We start from the raw sequence: 21,094 nt of genomic DNA on the forward strand, positions 1-21,094 counted from the left end.
TTTTTTTTTGAATTTATAAAATTTTTAGGCCCAATGCATATTTTGAATAAAAAATTTTTACTTAATTTAAAAATTTCAAAAAATGATTTTTAAAAATATTAATCCCAATGTACATTTTTAATTTTTTATTTTGAATTTTAATTTTTAAATATTTTTGAATTTTTAATCCCAATGCACATTTGAAAAATTTTTTATATAAAAAATTTAGACCTAAAGCATATTTTTTTTTAATTTTACATATTTTTAAACTTTGCCCCAATGCGCAATTTTCCCTATGCACATTTTAACTCTATTTTTTTTTAAATGCACTTTTAATTTTTATATTTTCAAATTTTTGTCCCAATGAACATTCTATATTTTTAATTTGAACTGAAACTACGAATTTATATGAAAAATTTTAAACCGATGCATATTTTGAATGAAAAATTCATAAAAAAAATTTGAATCTATATGAAAAATTATAACCCAATGCATATTCTGAATTTTAGTTTTATATTTTTGAGGTTAGAATAATTTTTTTTCATGAATTTAAAAATTTAATTATATCCCAATGTGAATTCACTATAAGGTTAGAATTTTATTTTTTAATGAAAATGCACATTGGGTTGAAAAATTTTAAAATAATGAGAAAAAATTAAATTTGCATTGGGAATTAAAATTTAAAAATCCTAATGCACATTTTTAAATTTTTTTCTCTTAACATATTTTGAAAATTTTTTAGCCCAATGCACATTTTTCAATTTTTCTTCGTAAAAAAGACGTTAAAACTTTTAAAAAATCTCAATTTTATTACGAAATGTAAAAAAATCTATGAAGAAGAAAAAAAGGATAGCAAAGATAAAAAATCGAGGCGTTAAAAAGAAAAATTGCAATTTTATATCACAATTTTAACCAGACATTTTTCTATGGTTTTTCCATATTGTTCAACGCTCGACACTTCAACACATTTTCAAGCAAGAATCTCTCCATAAGTCGGGACCGTTCTTATCTCGCCTCGCCTCTAGATACAATTTTCATCGGAATCTCTCTCGAGATTGAAAAGACATACGAAAAAGATTAATTATCCGTCGTCCAGAGATAGAAAAAAATTCCTCCCGATCTCGTCCCGATGTGTTAATTGAAATAGAGTAGCAAAAAAGGTGTCTGGTTAATTTATTATCGCCTCTCAAGTTGCTCTCGAGAAACACCTTGAATCGACGACGACGACGACAATGCCGTGCATGTCAATGTCGTATTTAGTGTCAATTTAGCGTCTTAAGTGTGTCGATTCATTACACATTTTGTGTGACATTTTGCAAAATTAAAATTGAATCTTGAGGTTTTTCACACAGATTTTTTAATATAAAAAAAAAATTCTTGTGACTTTTCAACATCTCGAACAAAATTACACACAATAAATAAATTTTATGGTCGTTGTTTCGTTTTATCTCATGTTGCATGCCGTGTCTTGTCTTTGTAATGTCCTTACAAGGAAACTTGTTACAAAGCTCGCATTTATTATTAAATTTTATTTAAAGATATAACAAAGCAAAGTTTTGATACAACTGGCTTTGTTTTGGTTCGAATTGTGCATGCAAAGCAAGACCAGGTGAAGATTTTGATAAAATTTTAATCTTCAGTGGTTTCCGGCTTAAAGTTTGAATTTGAAGACAATCGAAATCCGTGTCATGGTCGATGAATGTTTAAAAAAAACGAAATAAAAACAAAAATAAATAAAAGAAGGTGCAGTTTTGTTTGAATTCTTTAATTTTAAGAAGTTGACTCAATTAAGGATTTTTTTAAATATTATTTATTTATTAAAAAATTAAATTTTATGATAAAACATACCCCATAACGAGAGTATCGCCATGACAAAAATTTTATTATTTTAAAAAAAACAATTATCTTATTGATCTCAATGCATTTTTAAACTCGCATACATGAATTTGACTCACACAACAACGCGCCGATTCCCAAACCATAAAATTGACACAATTCCTTGAAAATTAATGATTTATCGTGACTTCATTAAAAAACGCAACTTGATGACTTGTCTTGAATTAGGTGTTAAATTGAAACAAAATGTCTATAAATCACTCATTACCGACAATTGACGTATTTTTATTATTTGTTTGATTAGCTGACAATGTAATCTCCGGCAATCGATAAAACGTCAACAGTCGCTAATCTGATGAGTTGTTTTTGTTTAAAATTTGATTAAAATTTTGTTGTAAATTAACAATTGTTTAGAATTAGCGCCATTCGATTTTTTGGGCGAACAATTGCCAATAATTCGATTGTTCGAAAAAATTCAAATTTTTGCTCGTGCAACAAGATTTCCCAAAATGGTTCGAACAACGCGCTTTCGGGCTGGAATACTAATAAAAGTTAATTAGGGTGATGAGTCAAGTGCTTTTTTATGGACTTCTTTTACATTTTATTATTTTTTTTATACGTCTCGCAATTGCCGCTGGAACACTTCTTTTCTGTAATTTTTAAACGTAATTAAAACCGAGTTAAATGTTGTTTCACGTAATTATTACTACATGAAAACGACTTCTGACTAATAAACAACAAAGAAAACTTTTCGAGCTTTGAGAAAAAAAAATCTAAAATAAAATCTAGATAAACAGACCCCCTCAAACGGCGCTCATTATGTCATGAAAAAAAAACAACAAAAGTTTTACGGGCTTTTTCGCCGTTTCTTTGCTCCTTCGTTCGCATCGCGCCGCCGAGACATTAACGAGCAAAAGATGAAGTCAATTCAATTATGTCTAAATAAACATTAAAAATAATTTTGCTTTTTTTGTTGTGTTAATGTCCAAACAATAACTTTTATGAGCATCTTGCATTTTCTATGAACGCCCAATTTTGTTGTTTTTTCGAAAAAAAAAAAGGAATTATTTCGCATTATTTTGTGTTTTTCTGCGCAAATACTTATTAAACATCCACATAATGGGGTGAATGTAATCACATCATCATTATTATTACTTTTTATCGTCATCTTTGTCCTCTGTGTGCCCGAAATGCTGTGCGGGTCTTTTGTTTGTGTCTCTAATAGTTGCTTGCTGCAGATTACCAACGGATAATATTTTCTGTTGTCTTTGCATAAAAGGTGTCGTTAATGAGGCGTGTTTAATGGATGATGTCGATGTTGATGTCGACCATAATCCCCCCGTATAATAATTGACAAAATAGGGCTTACATTGATTGCTTGGAAAATATTCTCAGTTTAGCTCCGTTTAGTTATTGTTTCAGGTGAGTTATTTTGAGCTTAATAATGGTAATTTTTTGATCGTAAATTATTGACAATTGTTCTGATTTTGTTTTATCATGAAATTTATTTTTTTAAAAAATAAAAATTTGCAAAGGTAAGATGAATATTATATTTTTTAAATTTGCATACATTTTGTTGGATTAATTTGTCGTTTTTTGGATATTTGATCAAAAAAAATTATTTTTTATTTAATTTTTTTAGGTATTTAATAACTTATTTTATTTAATTTATTTTTATTATATTTATTTAATTTTTTTTTAATTTTATTAATTTAATTTTTATTTTACTTAATTAATTTTTTTAAGAATTTTTTTTATTAATCGGCGCGTTATTTTGTGAAAAAAAAAGAAAAAATTAAAAATTTAAAAATTCATTAAAAGATTCTTAAGATAATTGTTTTTTTTTTAAAAAAATTTTTTAATCAATATTTTTTAAATTTTTAAAATAAATAAATATAAATTTATAAAAATAAAAATAAATATTAATATAAAAATAAGAAAATCTTAAAAACAAAAGAAATAAAAAATAATTGTTCAAAGATAATTTTTTTTTAAATATGTCTACAAAATTTAAAAAAATAACTGAATAAAATAAAAAATAATAAATATATTAAGAAAAATAAGTAAAAATTTGAAGAAAAAATTATTGCAATTTTGGAAATTATTTTATAAAATTTTGAAAATTATATTTTTGATGTTGAGTTTCGCTAAATAATTTTTTTCAATAATTTTTTTATAAGAAGTCAATTCAATTTCTCCATATTTAATTTAAAAACGAATTTTTATCTTTCAAGAATTCAAACAAAGAATTACAAAACGCTCCATCTCTTATCTTTTTGTACACAACTCCACGTTTGCTCCCCTTTTCTACTTCCAATCCGCTCCAAAAGTGCTTTGCTGTAATGTTTTTCATCAACTCCCCATAAATCGCTTCAGTTATTTTCATATTTCATTCATTCTAACACTAACTCCTCTTTTTATCTTTTTCTCTGTAGCAAAATTAATCTTGACCATGTAAAAATCATTAAATATTGTTATTTATTAAAATTGCATTAGTATTCGCAACTTGTTAGAATTCAACGTAATAAAGTTTCTCGAATAGATAAAAAAAATACTCAAGCCGGTGATTTCCGTACAATCGAAAGAATTAAGAGACAATCAGAGATTAAATAATTTATTTTAATGGAAAAATCTAATTTTGCATAAAAAATTGAAAAAAATCAACATTAATCATCAGAAAGTTAGAGATAAATAAAAATAAAAAATTTAAACGAGCAAACGATGATCAATTAGACAGCCAAGATAGGTGCTGTCTACTCAGGTGAGTGCCAATTTATACACAAAATAAATATTTTAGCAGACAGACCGTCTCCTTGCCCGAACAAATTGATTGATGATGAATCGCTTTTAGTTTCTGCATTATTTGACAGAATTTGAAGGGAGTTCATAGAACTTCAATTATTTTTTTTTTATTATTGATTAGCATGTTTGCTGATGTCATTTACTCTCGTGACTGAATCTTGTCTTCTTTATGCAAATTTTTTGTCGGTTCTGTTGTTGTTAATGAAGGAACGAGAAGTCAGTCGTCGATTGAGTAATCTTTAAGATTTATTGATTTCTTTTCAACTGAAAAAAAATTAAAATAAATAAATATTTATAAATTTAAATTAAATTAAATTAAATAAATAAATTTAATTAAAAAAAAATAAAATTTTATATTTATTTTTAAAAAATATTTATAAAAAATTGATGAAAATTAATTAAATAAATTTTCAAAAAAAATATTTAGAAGTGAATTAAATTTTATATTTATTTAAGAAAATATTTTAATTATTAAAAATGATGAAAATTTTATTTATTATTTATTAATTTGACAAAAAATTTATTTTTTAATTAAAAATATTATTTTAATAAATAGTTTACATTATTTTAATAAAAAATAAATTTTCACTTAATTTTTTAAAATAAAAAATTAAATTAATATTTTTATATATTAAAAAAATATTTTTACAATTATTATTTTTTAAATAAAATATTTTAATAATAAGAATTTTATTTCAAATTAAAAAAAATTATTTTATGAATTTATTTTGAATAATTTAATTTAATAATTTTTTTTAAATATTTGTTTCATTAAAACTTACTTACATAAATTAAAAATAATTTTTTAAATTATAATAATTTTTTTTTTGATTTTTTAAAAATTTGGCGCCAAAAAATCCCGCCAAATAAAAACACCTTGAACTACTTCTTTTTATCAATACCTCCTGTTCTTAATTTAAAAACTTGTTAAACCTTATCGAACAAATCAATTATTTGTGACCCAGTTGAACTAGTTTCTACTACAAGATAGCAAACATTTGTGACAACTTTTTATTAAACACACAAACAAACAGAAATAACAATCGGAAGCTGCATTATTATTGCATCGCAAATAATTTCTCCGTCAGCGAAAGTCATTTTGTGTCAATAAAGCACGCACAAAAGTGGATGACAAACAATAGAATAGAACAAATACACTCGAAAAGGCATTGACACTCGGCGATGTAGGTCTGTAGTGTTATGCTAATAACGTTGATAATTTATTTAAAACGCAGCTTGACACAACAAAACAATAGTCGTCGTCGGGGTTCATATCAAAATGGACTATCAAAATTTTTTATTTTTTTGCTTTGATTTGAAAAAAAATCCTGAGATATTCAGGTCGTGATTAGAGCTGATAAAGATCATTATCATTGGCAATCGCAATGAACAAAGACCATCTTTAATCGCAATAAAATTAATAAAAATACATGATTTATTTATCATTTGTTTATATAAATGTAAATAATCAGCCAACTGTTGCGCGACGTACATGAACCATGTGTGCAAGTCTAAACACAAAAAAATAAAACGATATAAAAAGCGGGAATTTCTTCAGATAATGGTTTACTTGTTCCCGGTCTTTGGGAGTGCTAATATCGTGTCAATAAGAAATTTAAAAAAAATAAAGAAAAAAATTTTTCAAGGACGAAAAATTATAAGAAAAAAAAATTAATTAAGTTGAATGAAATAATTATATTGAAATAATTCTGGACAGTGAAAGGTAATAATTTTTGTGAAAAAAAGTGAATTCATGATAAAATATAAATTCTTAAAAGTGAAAAGGAATAAAATAAAAAATACAAGGTTGCAAAAAAAAATTTACAAACTTTTGACTCAGAAATTGTTCTTGCTAAAAGGTTTTATTATAGTTTTATTTAAAATGTGAAATAATGCAGACTTAAATTTAAGGAAAAAAATGAAATTAATCAAAATTTAGTGAAATTTTTTTTTAAATTAATAAAAAAAAATTTTTTTACACATTTTATCAAAATTAATTATTATTGTTTAAAAAAAAGTTTAAAAATTTTTATTATTCATTTTTAAATATTTCTTATAAATTTTAAATAATAAATGAAAAAATTTAAAGTAATTAAATTTAAAAAATTTAATTTTTATAAGTTATTAGGTACTTTTAATGTTTTTCTTTGAAGATTAAATATTTTTTTTTAAATTATTAAAAAAATAATTTTTACGAATTAAATTTAATTTTAAAAAAATGGAACATATTTCTTAATGGATTGAATTTAATTAAATTAAATAAATGAAATTAAAAAATAATTAAACAAAATTAAATAAATTAATTAAGTTTTAAATATTTTTATTAAATTTAAAATAATAAATTAAATTTAAAAATTTTTAATTTTTTAAACTTAATTTTTTCACAATTTTTCTTTAAAAATAAATTTAATTAAAAAATTAAAATTAAAAATTAATTTAAATTTTTCAAAAGTATTTAAAAAATAATTTACTTGAATTAAATTTTTAAAAAAATTAAACAAAATTCTAAATGGATTTGAGTTAAAATAAATAAATTCAAATAAAAAATTAAAGTTCAATTCAATTAAAAATGAAAAAAAAAAATGAATAAATATAATTCAACGATTTGATTTTTTAAATTAATAATTTTTTATTTAAAATTTTTAATTTAATTTTTATTAAAAATATAATTTTAATAAAAAATTGATAAATTAATTAATTTATTAATTAAAAGTTAAGTTTTTTTTTTCTCATAATTTTAACCAAATTATTTTTGTCAAAACAAATTACCTCGCAAATTACATTCAAATATTTTTATTTTGTATTTTTTTTTAATCTTCAAGACCAAAATTTTTAAAAATAAAATTCAAAATATAAAAAAAAAACTTCAAAAAATCAATGAAAAAAAAAGTTATGAGACAAAATTGACCGTTTCCTCGTGCAGTAAATAATAAAATTAAATTCAAATTTAATGAAAACCATTAAATCGGCGCCGTCACATCTTCTTCTTCTCTCCCGGTTATCGTCATCATCGCATGGCAGGAACACACAATATAAATTGAATTTGATGTGTGTGTCATGTAAATTTTTTCTAATCAATTGCCGCTGTTATGCTCACTCACAACAACATTGTTAACAGTTTTTTTCTCTCCGCATAGAGAGGGTCAAAGTCGCATTTTTTTCAACTTTCGCAATAGACAATCGTCGCGCTGCTGTCCTTATCTAATGCTGCATTATCACCTAAGGTTTTATAATGTGTCGACTGTGAGTTTAAAACATTAAATCCGAACAGCGAGAGTGAAATTGTTTCTAAATTTCTTCTTTCATTCGCGATGCGTGAATCAGAATTCTTCTTATCACACGAGAAAATTGTAATTTTTTGTCTTCTCATTAGAAATGTGCGGTAGATCGGGTTGAAACTTCAAGACAATCGCATTCTTTCAGTTGCGAGAAATGAAAAAAAAAATCGCAGACTCAGAACAAAAATATTTATTTTTCACCTAAATAAACAAAAGTCAATTAAATAAACACTCGATAAAGAGAAAAATATTATCTTAGTGACTGATACGACGCATTAAAAAGTTGATAACTATGCTTAAAAGACGTTTATGACGCAGTTTATCGATAGTTTTCTTACCGCGATGACGTTAAAAATGAATAAAAGTAAAAATTTATAGTGAATAATGTGCCGGGCGAACGAAACTTTGTTAGAAAATAATAAAATTGGCGAAGATAGTGTCAAAAATAATCAAAAACCGTGTTTACACAGAGTCAAATTTCAGTACATAGGTAACAAAAAAATTAAACGATGTCACAGGGGTTTAAATTACACGACCGCAATTCAATTGAAAAATAAATCAAATATAATTTTGTGACAATTTCGGGTATTTGACTCACTTTTTTCGTGGTTGAGTGATTTTTTGGTTTATTTTTGGTTTATCAAAACTTTTATTTAAAATTATTTAAGAAATTAAATTTAAAGATTTTTTTAATTAAATTTATTTAAAAAAAAATAAATTAAATTTATTTATAAAAAATTTAATTAAAAAAAATAAATCTAATTTTAAAAAATTGCTAAATTTAATTTAATTTTAATTTTTTAATTAATTTTATTAATTTAATTTATTTTAATTTTATAAATTTATTTAATTTAAAATAATTTAATAAAAAAAATTAAATTAAATTAAATTTTAAAAAAATTAATTAATAAAAAAAGTTAAATAAATTTTATTTAATTTAATCTTTTAATTAATTTTATAAATTATTTTTTTAAATCTTTTTTTAATTTTTTTTAAATTATTTTTTTCAATTTTTTTATTATTTTTTAAAATTTAAATTAAATTAAAATTTTAATCAATTTTTGTGCTAATTTTGTAACAATTTCCTATTTATCAAAAAGTAAACAAAACTACAACTTTTATCATTATTTGACGCGAAATTAACTTCGAGTGTTACTCATTCAACCGTTTTTTTTTTCGTGTCAATTTTAGTTTTTTGCTTATCAATGCCAATGTTAAACAAATTTACAAATTAATATTTTTCAGTTGTTTCCTTCCTTATCATGGGATCAGTTGGTTATTTGATTAAGCTCACAATCGGCATGTTGGTTTTCTCGAGTGAGACATTCCAAACAAAGGGTTTGCTGTACCCGCGAGAATCAGAAACGAGAGATGTCAAGTCGTTGGATGGCATGTGGCAATTTGCCAAGTCAAGAACAGATGATCCCGCACAAGGATACAAAGGAAAATGGTGGTCTAATGATCTTTCGAAGGTGAGTTTTTTTTATTGTTTTTGCTTGGTTTGGATTAATTGGAAGAGATTTGAAGTATTTTTTTAATTTTTCATGAAATTTCATTAGATTATCTGAAAAAAATTAGAATTAATTAAGCTTAAATACTTTAATTTAAAATTATGAAAAAAAAAATTATTTAAAATTAAAAAATAAATAAAAAAAATATTAATGAGCATTTATTTTGTTTTTATTCATTTTTATATTAAATTTTTAATTTTATTAAATTTATTAATTTATTATTATTAAAAATTTTAATTGTATTAAATTTTAATTAAAAAAAATTACAGAATTATAGAAAAAAAATTAAATTATTAAAAAAAAAAATATTTTAAATTTAAAAATCAATTTTATTATTTTAATTTATAATATTTTTATTTTATTATTTTAAAAAAACTTTTTTTAATTTTAAAATTTAATTTTTAAAATTTTTTTTGGTCAAAAATTAAATTTTGATCGTGTTTTGATTTTTTTTTAAATAAAATTTAAAATTTTATAATCTGATTATTTGATAATTTAAAATTAAAACTAATGAATTTAATTTGAATTAATTAATTTTTTTATTATTTTAATTTAAAATATTTTTATTTCAATATTTTTTAAAATTATTTTTGGTTAATAATTTAATTTTGATCGTGTTATTTATTTATTATTTTTATTTTAAATTTATTAAAATTTTGTATTTTTTCATTTAAAATAAATTAATTAAAATAATAAAATTAATTAATTTTTTAAATTATTTTTTTTTAATTTAATATTAATTTAAAAAAAATAATTTTTCCCGTTTGTTTTAATAAAAAATTTGGCTTTTTAATTTTTAAAATATTCAAAATTATTTTTTTTTGTTTTCTGATAAATGCAAAAAATTTTACTTAATTCCAAAAAATATTTTTAAAGTTCACAGAAACAATTCAAATGCCCGTGCCATCAAGTTACAACGACATCACAGAAGATGCCGCATTACGAGATCACGTTGGTGTCGTTTGGTACGATCGTAAATTCTTCGTGCCCCAATCCTACTCGAAACAGCGTGTCTGGATACGATTCGGGAGCGTTCATTACCTGGCAGTTGTCGTAAGTAGTAATATTTTTAATTAAAAACCGAACTGCATGCAAAATTTTACAGTGGATCAATGGCAATCAAGTAGTTAAACACGAAATTGGACATTTGCCATTTGAGGCAGAAATTACGTCGTTCGTCAAGTACGGAAAGGAAAATCGTGTTACTGTGTTGTGCGACAATGTTTTGCTGCAGGATACAATTCCGCAGGGAAAAGTGACCAACATGCCGACGTAAGAATGACTTTTTAATCAAATTTCCGGCTTCTTATGAGGAAAATTTTCACACAGAGATAACGGCACGGAACGCATCCAATCGTACACGTTCGATTTCTTCAACTATGCCGGCATCCATCGGTCCGTCATGCTGTTTACAACGCCCAAAATTGCCATTCATAATGTCGATATCAGCACAGATGTTGTCGAAAATACAGGTGAGAATTCAATATTTTTTAATTAAAAATTATTAATTTTGAAATTTTCATTGCAGGTTTTATCTCGTATAATTTGGAAGTTACGCCAGATGCGGAAAATATCACAAACGACTTGGAATTAGATGTCATCGTTTACGACAAAGACGGAGAAATGAGCGGCAAAGACAGTCAAAAGATAGATTTGACGGGAATTGTGGAAATTCCGAATGTTAAGCGATGGTGGCCTTATTTGATGGATCCTGAACCGGGATATTTGTACACAGTTGAGTTTACGTTGAAGCAGGAAGGAAGACCGATTGATGTTTATAGAACGAAAGTTGGATTGAGAACGCTTCGATGGAATAATACAACTTTTTTGATTAATGATAGGCCCGTTTATTTGAGAGGATTTGGCAAACATGAGGATTCAGATGTAAGTTTTTTTTAAATTTAATTAAAAAATTTTCAAAAATTTATTATATTACTTGCTTAAAAAATTTTAAATGATGCGAAAAAAATAGTTCTTCTTGCAAATTTTTTTTTTTTTTTAAATTTTTTTAATCATATTTTTTTAAATTTTAATTTTTTCGTTTATTTTTTTTTATTTTTATAAAATTATTAATTAAAATATTTTTTTGAAATTTAATATTTTCATTCAAATTGTTATCAAATCTTGCTCCAAATGGATAAAAATTTGTCAGAGGGCTCTAATTTATCATTTTTAATCATTTTTTAACTCAAAACTGCCAAAAAATTGAAACTGAAAAAAAATTTTTTCTTTGACATAGTTTTGTTTTAAAAACTAAATCAAGAGCAAAAAAAAAAAACTGTGTCAAAGCTATTTTTGTCAAATCTTGCTCCAAATGGATTGAAATTTGTCAGAGGGCTCTAATTTATCATTTTTAATCATTTTATAACTCAAAACTGCCAAAAAATTGAAACTGAAAAAAAAATTTTTCTTTGACATAGTTTTGTTTTAAAAACTAAATCAAGAGCAAAAAAACTGTGTCAAAAACTGTGTCAAAGCTATTTTGTCAAATCTTGCTCCAAATGGATTGAAATTTGTCAGAGGGCTCTAATTTATCATTTTTAATCATTTTCTAACTTAAAACTGCCAAAAAATTGAAACTGAAAAAAAAATTTTTATTTGACATAGTTTTGTTTTAAAAACTAAATCAAGAGCAAAAAAACTGTGTCAAAAACTGTGTCAAAGCTATTTTTGTCAAATCTTGCTCCAAATGGATTGAAATTTGTCAGAGGGCTCTAATTTATCATTTTTAATCATTTTCTAACTCAAAACTGCCAAAAAATTGAAACTGAAAAAAAATTTTTTCTTTGACATAGTTTTGTTTTAAAAACTAAATCAAGAGCAAAAAAACTGTGTCAAAAACTGTGTCAAAGCTATTTTTGTCAAATCTTGCTCCAAATGGATTGAAATTTGTCAGAGGGCTTTAATTTATCATTTTTAATCATTTTATAACTCAAAACTGCCAAAAAATTGAAACTGAAAAAAAAATTTTTTCTTTGACATAGTTTTGTTTTAAAAACTAAATCAAGAGCAAAAAAACTGTGTCAAAAACTGTGTCAAAGCTATTTTTGTCAAATCTTGCTCCAAATGGATAAAAATTTGTCAGAGGGCTTTATTTTATCATTTTTAATCATTTTCTAACTTAAAACTGCCAAAAAATTGAAACTGAAAAAAAATTTTTTCTTTGACATAGTTTTGTTTTAAAAACTAAATCAAGAGCAAAAAAACTGTGTCAAAAACTGTGTCAAATCTTGCTCCAAATGGATTGAAATTTGTCAGAGGGCTCTATTTTATCATTTTTAATCATTTTCTAACTCAAAACTAGTTAATTTATCATTTTTAATCATTTTCTAACTTAAAACTGCCAAAAAATTGAAACTGAAAAAAATTTTTTTCTTTGACATAGTTTTGTTTTAAAAACTAAATCAAGAGCAAAAAAACTGTGTCAAAAACTGTGTCAAAGCTATTTTTGTCAAATCTTGCTCCAAATGGATTGAAATTTGTCAGAGGGCTCTAATTTATCATTTTTAATCATTTTATAACTCAAAACTGCCAAAAAATGAATCTGAAAAAAATTTTTTTCTTTGACATAGTTTTGTTTTAAAAACCAAATCAAGAGCAAAACCAAATCAAAAACTGTGTCAAAGCTATTTTTGTCAAATCTTGCTCCAAATGGATTGAAATTTGTCAGAGGGCTTTATTTTATCATTTTTAATCATTTTCTAACTTAAAACTGCCAAAAAATTGAAACTGAAAAAAAATTTTTTCTTTGACATAGTTTTGTTTTAAAAACTAAATCAAGAGCAAAAAAACTGTGTCAAAAACTGTGTCAAAGCTATTTTTGTCAAATCTTGCTCCAAATGGATTGAAATTTGTCATAATTTATCATTTTTAATCATTTTCTAACTCAAAACTGCCAAAAAATTGAAACTGAAAAAAAATTTTTTCTTTGACATAGTTTTGTTTTAAAAACTAAATCAAGAGCAAAAAAACTGTGTCAAAAACTGTGTCAAAGCTATTTTTGTCAAATCTTGCTCCAAATGGATTGAAATTTGTCAGAGGGCTTTATTTTATCATTTTTAATCATTTTCTAACTCAAAACTGCCAAAAAATTGAAACTGAAAAAAAATTTTTTCTTTGACATAGTTTTGTTTTAAAAACTAAATCAAGAGCAAAAAAACTGTGTCAAAAACTGTGTCAAAGCTATTTTTGTCAAATCTTGCTCCAAATGGATTGAAATTTGTCAGAGGGCTTTATTTTATCATTTTTAATCATTTTCTAACTTAAAACTGCCAAAAAATTGAAACTGAAAAAATTTTTTTTCTTTGACATAGTTTTGTTTTAAAAACTAAATCAAGAGCAAAAAAACTGTGTCAAAAACTGTGTCAAAGCTATTTTTGTCAAATCTTGCTCCAAATGGATTGAAATTTGTCAGAGGGCTTTAATTTATCATTTTTAATCATTTTCTAACTTAAAACTGCCAAAAAATTGAAACTGAAAAAAAATTTTTTCTTTGACATAGTTTTGTTTTAAAAACTAAATCAAGAGCAAAAAAACTGTGTCAAAAACTGTGTCAAAGCTATTTTTGTCAAATCTTGCTCCAAATGGATTGAAATTTGTCAGAGGGCTCTAATTTATCATTTTTAATCATTTTTAATGCCAAAAAATTGAAATTTTGTAACTCAAAAAAACACTGCCAAAAAATTGAAACTGAAAAAAAAAACATTCATGAAGTCAAAAATTTTTTTCTTTGACATAGTTTTGTTTTAAAAACTAAATCAAGAGCAAAAAAACTGTGTCAAAAACTGTGTCAAAGCTATTTTTGTCAAATCTTGCTCCAAATGGATTGAAATTTGTCAGAGGGCTCTAATTTATCATTTTTAATCATTTTCTAACTCAAAACTGCCAAAAAATTGAAACTGAAAAAAAATTTTTTCTTTGACATAGTTTTGTTTTAAAAACTAAATCAAGAGCAAAAAAACTGTGTCAAAAACTGTGTCAAAGCTATTTTTGTCAAATCTTGCTCCAAATGGATTGAAATTTGTCAGAGGGCTTTATTTTATCATTTTTAATCATTTTCTAACTTAAAACTGCCAAAAAATTGAAACTGAAAAAAATTTTTTTCTTTGACATAGTTTTGTTTTAAAAACTAAATCAAGAGCAAAAAAACTGTGTCAAAAACTGTGTCAAAGCTATTTTTGTCAAATCTTGCTCCAAATGGATTGAAATTTGTCAGAGGGCTTTAATTTATCATTTTTAATCATTTTCTAACTTAAAACTGCCAAAAAATTGAAACTGAAAAAAAATTTTTTCTTTGACATAGTTTTGTTTTAAAAACTAAATCAAGAGCAAAAAAACTGTGTCAAAAACTGTGTCAAAGCTATTTTTGTCAAATCTTGCTCCAAATGGATTGAAATTTGTCAGAGGGCTCTAATTTATCATTTTTAATCATTTTCTAACTTAAAACTGCCAAAAAATTGAAACTGAAAAAAAAATTTTTTCTTTGACATAGTTTTGTTTTGAAAACTAAATCAAGAGCAAAAAAACTGTGTCAAAAACTGTGTCAAAGCTATTTTTGTCAAATCTTGCTCCAAATGGATTGAAATTTGTCAGAGGGCTTTATTTTATCATTTTTAATCATTTTCTAACTTAAAACTGCCAAAAAATTGAAACTGAAAAAAATTTTTTCTTTGACATAGTTTTGTTTTAAAAACTAAATCAAGAGCAAAAAAACTGTGTCAAACTTGCTCCAAATGGATTGAAATTTGTCAGAGGGCTTTATTTTATCATTTTTAATCATTTTCTAACTTAAAACTGCCAAAAAATTGAAACTGAAAAAAATTTTTTTCTTTGACATAGTTTTGTTTTAAAAACTAAATCAAGAGCAAAAAAACTGTGTCAAAAACTTGTCAAATGGATTGAAATTTTTGCTTTATTTTATCATTTTTAATCATTTTCTAACTTAAAACTGCCAAAAAATTGAAACTGAAAAAAAATTTTTTCTTTGACATAGTTTTGTTTTAAAAACTAAATCAAGAGCAAAAAAACTGTGTCAAAGCTATTTTTGTCAAATCTTGCTCCAAATGGATTGAAATTTGTCAGAGGGCTTTATTTTATCATTTTTAATCATTTTCTAACTTAAAACTGCCAAAAAATTGAAACTGAAAAAAATTTTTTTCTTTGACATAGTTTTGTTTTAAAAACTAAATCAAGAGCAAAAAAACTGTGTCAAAAACTGTGTCAAAGCTATTTTTGTCAAATCTTGCTCCAAATGGATTGAAATTTGTCAGAGGGCTTTATTTTATCATTTTTAATCATTTTCTAACTTAAAACTGCCAAAAAATTGAAACTGAAAAAAAAATTTTTTCTTTGACATAGTTTTGTTTTAAAAACTAAATCAAGAGCAAAAAAACTGTGTCAAAAACTGTGTCAAAGCTATTTTTGTCAAATCTTGCTCCAAATGGATTGAAATTTGTCAGAGGGCTTTATTTTATCATTTTTAATCATTTTCTAACTTAAAACTGCCAAAAAATTGAAACTGAAAAAAAATTTTTTCTTTGACATAGTTTTGTTTTAAAAACTAAATCAAGAGCAAAAAAACTGTGTCAAAAACTGTGTCAAAGCTATTTTTGTCAAATCTTGCTCCAAATGGATTGAAATTTGTCAGAGGGCTTTATTTTATCATTTTTAATCATTTTCTAACTTAAAACTGCCAAAAAATTGAAACTGAAAAAAAATTTTTTCTTTGACATAGTTTTGTTTTAAAAACTAAATCAAGAGCAAAAAAACTGTGTCAAAAACTGTGTCAAAGCTATTTTTGTCAAATCTTGCTCCAAATGGATTGAAATTTGTCAGAGGGCTTTATTTTATCATTTTTAATCATTTTCTAACTTAAAACTGCCAAAAAATTGAAACTGAAAAAAAATTTTTCCTTTGATACAGTTTTGTTTTAAAAACTAAATCAAGAGCAAAAAAACTGTGTCAAAAACTGTGTCAAAGCCATTTTTGTCAAATCTTGCTCCAAATGGATAAAAATTTGTCAGAGGGCTTTATTTTATCATTTTTAATCATTTTCTAACTTAAAACTGCCAAAAAATTGAAACTGAAAAAAAATTTTTTCTTTGACATAGTTTTGTTTTAAAAACTAAATCAAGAGCAAAAAAACTGTGTCAAAAACTGTGTCAAGGCTATTTTTGTCAAATCTTGCTCCAAATGGATAAAAATTTGTCAGAGGGCTCTAATTTATCATTTTTAATCATTTTCTAACTTAAAACTGCCAAAAAATTGAAACTGAAAAAAAATTTTTCTTTGACATAGTTTTGTTTTAAAAACTAAATCAAGAGCAAAAAAACTGTGTCAAAAACTGTGTCAAAGTCATTTTTGTAAAAAATTATTTTAAACTTAAAAATTCTTAAAATTATTTATTTATTTTATTTTATTATTTTTTTGTTTTTTTTTTAAATTCTTATTTGGAAAAATTATGATTTAAATTTCTTTATAAATTAAATTATTATTTTTTTCATTTTATTTATTTCAAATTAATTTTTTTCTTAAATATTTTAGGCACGTAATTTTTTAAATTCTATATTTTTAAAAAAAATAAATTAAATAATCTTCAAAAATAATAATAATAATTAATAATAATTATTTTTTTTAAATTTAATTTTCAGATTCGCGGCAAAGGATTAGACTACGCCTTACTCACCAAAGACTTCAATCTCTTGAAATGGATTGGCGCCAATTGTTACCGTACCTCGCATTACCCTTACTCTGAGGAATCCATGCAATTTGCTGACGAACATGGCATTATGATAATTGACGAATGCCCAAGTGTTGACACAGAGTACGTTAAAAATTATTTTTTTAAATTTTTTATTAAATTTTTATTTATTTTTAGCGATTATTCGAGCATTTTATTAACAAAACACAAATCTTCCGTTGAACAATTAATTCATCGGGACAAACATCATGCGAGTGTCATAATGTGGTCCATCGCAAACGAACCAAGAACCGGAAAACTCGCCGCCGGAAATTATTTCAAAGATGTTGCTGCGTATGCCCGTTCGCTAGATCCAACGAGACCTGTAACTGCTGCCATTGCTGTTGGGTATGGACAAGATCAAGCGGTAAACAATTAAATTTTTTAATTTTTTCGAAGGTTTTTTAAATTTTTTGTTAATTTTTAGGCTCAACACATGGATATTTTGATGTTTAATCGTTACAACGCTTGGTACTCGAACACGGGTCGTCTTGATATGGTCACGAAAAATGTCATTGACGAAGCCACAGCATGGCATAATATGCACAATAAGCCTGTGTTAATGTCCGAATATGGCGCCGACACTGTCGAAGGTCTTCACATCCTTCCGGCGTACGTTTGGTCCGAAGAATTCCAAGAACAGCTCTTCGCGAAACATTTCATCGCCTTTGATCGCCTGCGAAAAGCCGGATTTTTCATCGGAGAATTCGTGTGGAATTTCGCCGACTTCAAAACGGCCCAAAGTAAGACTTCTATACATCGCGTGCACTTAAAACCCCATGAACCGAACACAATTTTTGCCATTGCAGCTTATACGCGTGTCGGAGGCAACAAAAAAGGCGTTTTTACGCGAAGTCGACAACCGAAAGCTGCGGCGTATATTTTGCGGAAACGTTACCACGGACTGTCGCAAGAGTTGGAAGGAACTGTGCCGCCCAAAGATTTAGACAACTACATTCACAAAAGTATTAACGAACTGTAGGAACCTTTTTTTATTGCCTTAAAAATATTTTTTTTTATTAAATAATTTTAATTAATTCGTCAAAAAATCAGAAGAAATTGAATTTTCATCATCTGCGATGTCTGAAGGCTCGATAATTTTGAGACATTCATCAGCGAATTCGAGAAAAAGTGGCTCCATCATCGCTGAACCGATGGCACGTTCGGGATTTGAGCTGCGATCGAGCTCCGTGAGAAGTTTCCTCAAATGCGGATTGTAGAGTAAATTTTTTAAATGTTCGGAATTTTGTAATTTTTGCAATTCTTCGAGGGGAACAGTGTCCATTGTGGTAAAAAGTAGAGGTTTTGGTTGAAAGGAAGATTTTTTTCTGTCGGATTCTCGTTTTTTGATGAGTTCTGAACATTCGATGCTGTCTTTGTGTTGTTTGAAACACTCCAAGGAACAACTAAAAAAAAATATTTTAATGAAAAAAAAATTATTTTTTTAGAGATTTGAAATTTTTTTTTACTTACTATGGAATTTCACATTTTGGGCATTTATATTTTGAGTCAGATTTATCACAAATTTCGCATTTTCGAGTCATTTTAAGGATTTAAATTAAAAAATAAATTAATTTTGAGTCGAGTGAAGATTTTTTTGTTTGTCAACAATATCACATGTTTCGAATTTGACATTGGTAAGTTCGAAAAAAATCCGTATTAGGTTCAAATGGCGCTGTGAACAGTAGAAAAAAAAAATTAATCGGTCGTTTTATTATTAATTTATTAAAAAATTAATTAAAATTAAATTTAAAATAAATTATTAATTTTAAAAATTTCAAAAATTAATTTTAAAAAAATATTTATATATTTTTAATTTAATTATCAAAATTTTTATATTACAATAATTTTATTAATAATAATTTATTAATTAAAAAAAATTTTTTTAAAAATTAAATTTAAATTTTATTTAATTTAAATTTTTAATTATTTTTAATTTTTATAAAAATTAAAATTAACTTAATTTTTAAATTTATAAAAAAAAATAATTAATTAATTTAACTATTTTAATAAAGTTATTTTAATATAAAAATTTCAATAATTGAATTTTAATTATTTTTAATAGTTTAAATAATTTTTTGAGGAAATTTTTAAAATTAATAATTTTTGAAAATTATTTTTAAAAATTAAAATTTGAAAAATTTATTTAATTATTATTTTTTTAATAAATTTAATTAAAATTATTTAATTAATAATTGATAAATGTTTATTTTTATTGATTAATTTTTTTTATTAAATAATAATTTAAATTAATTTTTATGAAAAAAAAAACAATTTTTTTTTATTTTTAACATTTTTCTATATTTTCAAGTTGAAAATTTCAACAAAGCAATTTTTAACAGGAATCTTGTGCTTTTTTACAATAAAAATTATTTGCAATGTTCCGACTCCAAAAAGGCAGCACAGCATCTCACACATTGCTCATAGCACTTTTCAAATCCCTCCGATCCATCATCATAATAAGGATCTCGAATAATTCGTTCTTTATTTGGATCGAATTCTCCCAACAAGAAAAGTTTCGCACTCGAGCCTTTCGGAGCAAGTCGCTTCAAATCAGACATATTTTCGTCATCCATTCCGAAGATAAAGTCAAATTTGTTAAAATCTTCCTTCGTGATTTGACGACAGCGATTATCGTACGGAAGATTATGATTTTCCATTGTTTTGATTGCGCGATGGTCTAAAAAACGAGAAATTTTTAAAATTCAGAAAAATTGAAAAAAAAAAAAATACAAACCAGGTCTCTTTCCGATATGCCATGATCCAATCGCAGCACTGTCAACGTTGAAATTTCCGGCGATTCCCTTGTCGTTGATCTGCTTCAAGAAAACCGCTTCGGCAAGAGGTGACCTACAGATGTTTCCTGTAAGTAGGCGATGAAAACAAAAATTATTTCTTGATGAATTGTGAAAAATTTAAAAAATTAAAAAGTTACCAAGACAAATGAACAAAACACTTTTCTTGTCGTTGACCATTTTTCTTTCGTTTTTTGATGAATTTACGAATTATTTGTTGAAAAACACAATTAATTTGTTTTTATTTACAATAGAATTAACTTTCCGGCTGATTTTGATGTTTTGACAGATTTTGAGAAATTTTAACAATTTAAAGACAAGTCGCTATAATTTAATTGGCGCTGTTAGCTGTAAAGAGAAAATATTTAAATTGGCAGTTAATTTAATTTTATTATTTTTTTTAAATTTTAATAAATCTTTCAATAAATTCGTATTTTTTCAAAAAAAAAAAATATAATTTTATTAAATAAAAAAATAAATTTAAAAAAAAAATTAAAATTAAAAAAAATTTATTTAATAAATTTAAAAAAAAATAATAAAATAAATAAATTAAATAAAATTTAGTTTCAAGTTTTAGAAAATATTATATTAGAATTTATACTGCGAATTTTAAATTTACTTTAATTTTTTTAATAATCAATTTTTAAAATTTTAATAAAATTTATTTTATTATGAATTTTATTTAATTAAATCATTGTTTTAAATTTTACTTTAAAATAATAAAAAAATATTTTCCGATTATAATTTTAAAAATTCATTTGTGAAATTTTTTATGCATTAAAGTTTTTATTCATTAAAATTATCAATTTTATTTTTTAAAATAAAAAAAAAATAATTTGTTAATTTAAACACTAATTAATAAAAATTTAAATTTTATTTAATTAAAGATAAAAAAATAAATTTAATTAAAAATTAATTGCAATGAAAAAAAAAACTTTAAGATAATTTTTTAAAAATTTATGAAATATTAAATTTATTGGTTTGATATTACAAAAAAAAATACAAAAAATTTCTTTGAATGTCTTTTTTATGGTTCTTAAACTTGAAAATAAAATTCCGTAAAAAATACGTAAAAAATCCGTAAAAAATACGTAATTTTTTTAAAATGTATATTTGTTCATTTTTCAACTAGAAAATTGAAAAAAAAAAATGAAA

The 21,094-nt window shown here is 24.2% G+C and overlaps 3 protein-coding genes across 5 annotated transcripts; 1 reads left to right on the forward strand and 2 right to left on the reverse strand.

Annotated features, from left to right (window-relative positions):
• Positions 1-4,279: 4,279 nt before the first annotated feature.
• LOC134838120 (beta-glucuronidase) lies at positions 4,280-18,126 on the forward strand. 3 transcript variants are annotated; one of them, XM_063853584.1, is made up of 10 exons: positions 4,280-4,576; positions 9,141-9,367; positions 10,283-10,459; positions 10,512-10,678; positions 10,736-10,878; positions 10,935-11,290; positions 17,056-17,228; positions 17,283-17,511; positions 17,572-17,887; positions 17,954-18,126. In XM_063853584.1, the coding sequence occupies exons 2-10, from the start codon at positions 9,158-9,160 to the stop codon at positions 18,124-18,126; spliced, it is 1,944 nt and encodes a 647-aa protein (XP_063709654.1). In that variant the 5' UTR covers positions 4,280-4,576; positions 9,141-9,157. The 3 variants fall into 3 exon arrangements, with proteins under 3 accessions (XP_063709654.1, XP_063709655.1, XP_063709653.1); XM_063853585.1 differs by lacking the exon at positions 4,280-4,576 and adding an exon at positions 6,240-6,340; XM_063853583.1 differs by lacking the exon at positions 4,280-4,576 and adding an exon at positions 8,249-8,385.
• A 51-nt stretch (positions 18,127-18,177) lies between these two features.
• On the reverse strand, positions 18,178-18,756 carry LOC134838121 (zinc finger HIT domain-containing protein 3). The gene is made up of 2 exons (XM_063853586.1): positions 18,618-18,756; positions 18,178-18,550 (listed from the first exon to the last, which is right to left on the reverse strand). Exons 1-2 carry the CDS (start codon positions 18,686-18,688, stop codon positions 18,178-18,180), a joined length of 444 nt encoding a protein of 147 aa, XP_063709656.1. The 5' UTR covers positions 18,689-18,756.
• A 674-nt stretch (positions 18,757-19,430) lies between these two features.
• Positions 19,431-20,225, reverse strand: LOC134838038 (low molecular weight phosphotyrosine protein phosphatase 1-like). The gene is made up of 3 exons (XM_063853483.1): positions 20,080-20,225; positions 19,882-20,007; positions 19,431-19,824 (listed from the first exon to the last, which is right to left on the reverse strand). Exons 1-3 carry the CDS (start codon positions 20,117-20,119, stop codon positions 19,514-19,516), a joined length of 477 nt encoding a protein of 158 aa, XP_063709553.1. The 5' UTR covers positions 20,120-20,225; the 3' UTR covers positions 19,431-19,513.
• Positions 20,226-21,094: the final 869 nt, after the last annotated feature.

The sequence above is a fragment of the Culicoides brevitarsis genome, chromosome 1, assembly GCF_036172545.1.
Source record: "Culicoides brevitarsis isolate CSIRO-B50_1 chromosome 1, AGI_CSIRO_Cbre_v1, whole genome shotgun sequence".
NCBI lineage: Eukaryota > Metazoa > Arthropoda > Insecta > Diptera > Ceratopogonidae > Culicoides > Culicoides brevitarsis.

What these genes read in the sequence shown, in the direction of transcription:
- LOC134838120 (XM_063853583.1), top strand. Translation starts at nt 8,280, where the DNA reads ATGTGCCGGGCGAACGAAACTTTGTTAGAAAATAATAAAATTGGCGAA. An exon ending in AAAGTGACCAACATGCCGAC is followed by an intron (nt 10,679 to 10,735) that starts GTAAGAATGACT and finishes ATTTTCACACAG; the next exon opens with AGATAACGGCACGGAACGCA. An exon ending in TGCCCAAGTGTTGACACAGA is followed by an intron (nt 17,229 to 17,282) that starts GTACGTTAAAAA and finishes ATTTATTTTTAG; the next exon opens with CGATTATTCGAGCATTTTAT.
- LOC134838121 (XM_063853586.1), bottom strand. Translation starts at nt 18,688, where the DNA reads ATGACTCGAAAATGCGAAATTTGTGATAAATCTGACTCAAAATATAAA. An exon ending in CCAAAATGTGAAATTCCATA is followed by an intron (nt 18,551 to 18,617) that starts GTAAGTAAAAAA and finishes ATTTTTTTTTAG; the next exon opens with TTGTTCCTTGGAGTGTTTCA.
- LOC134838038 (XM_063853483.1), bottom strand. Translation starts at nt 20,119, where the DNA reads ATGGTCAACGACAAGAAAAGTGTTTTGTTCATTTGTCTTG. An exon ending in TGTTTTGTTCATTTGTCTTG is followed by an intron (nt 20,008 to 20,079) that starts GTAACTTTTTAA and finishes GCCTACTTACAG; the next exon opens with GAAACATCTGTAGGTCACCT. An exon ending in GCATATCGGAAAGAGACCTG is followed by an intron (nt 19,825 to 19,881) that starts GTTTGTATTTTT and finishes CTCGTTTTTTAG; the next exon opens with ACCATCGCGCAATCAAAACA.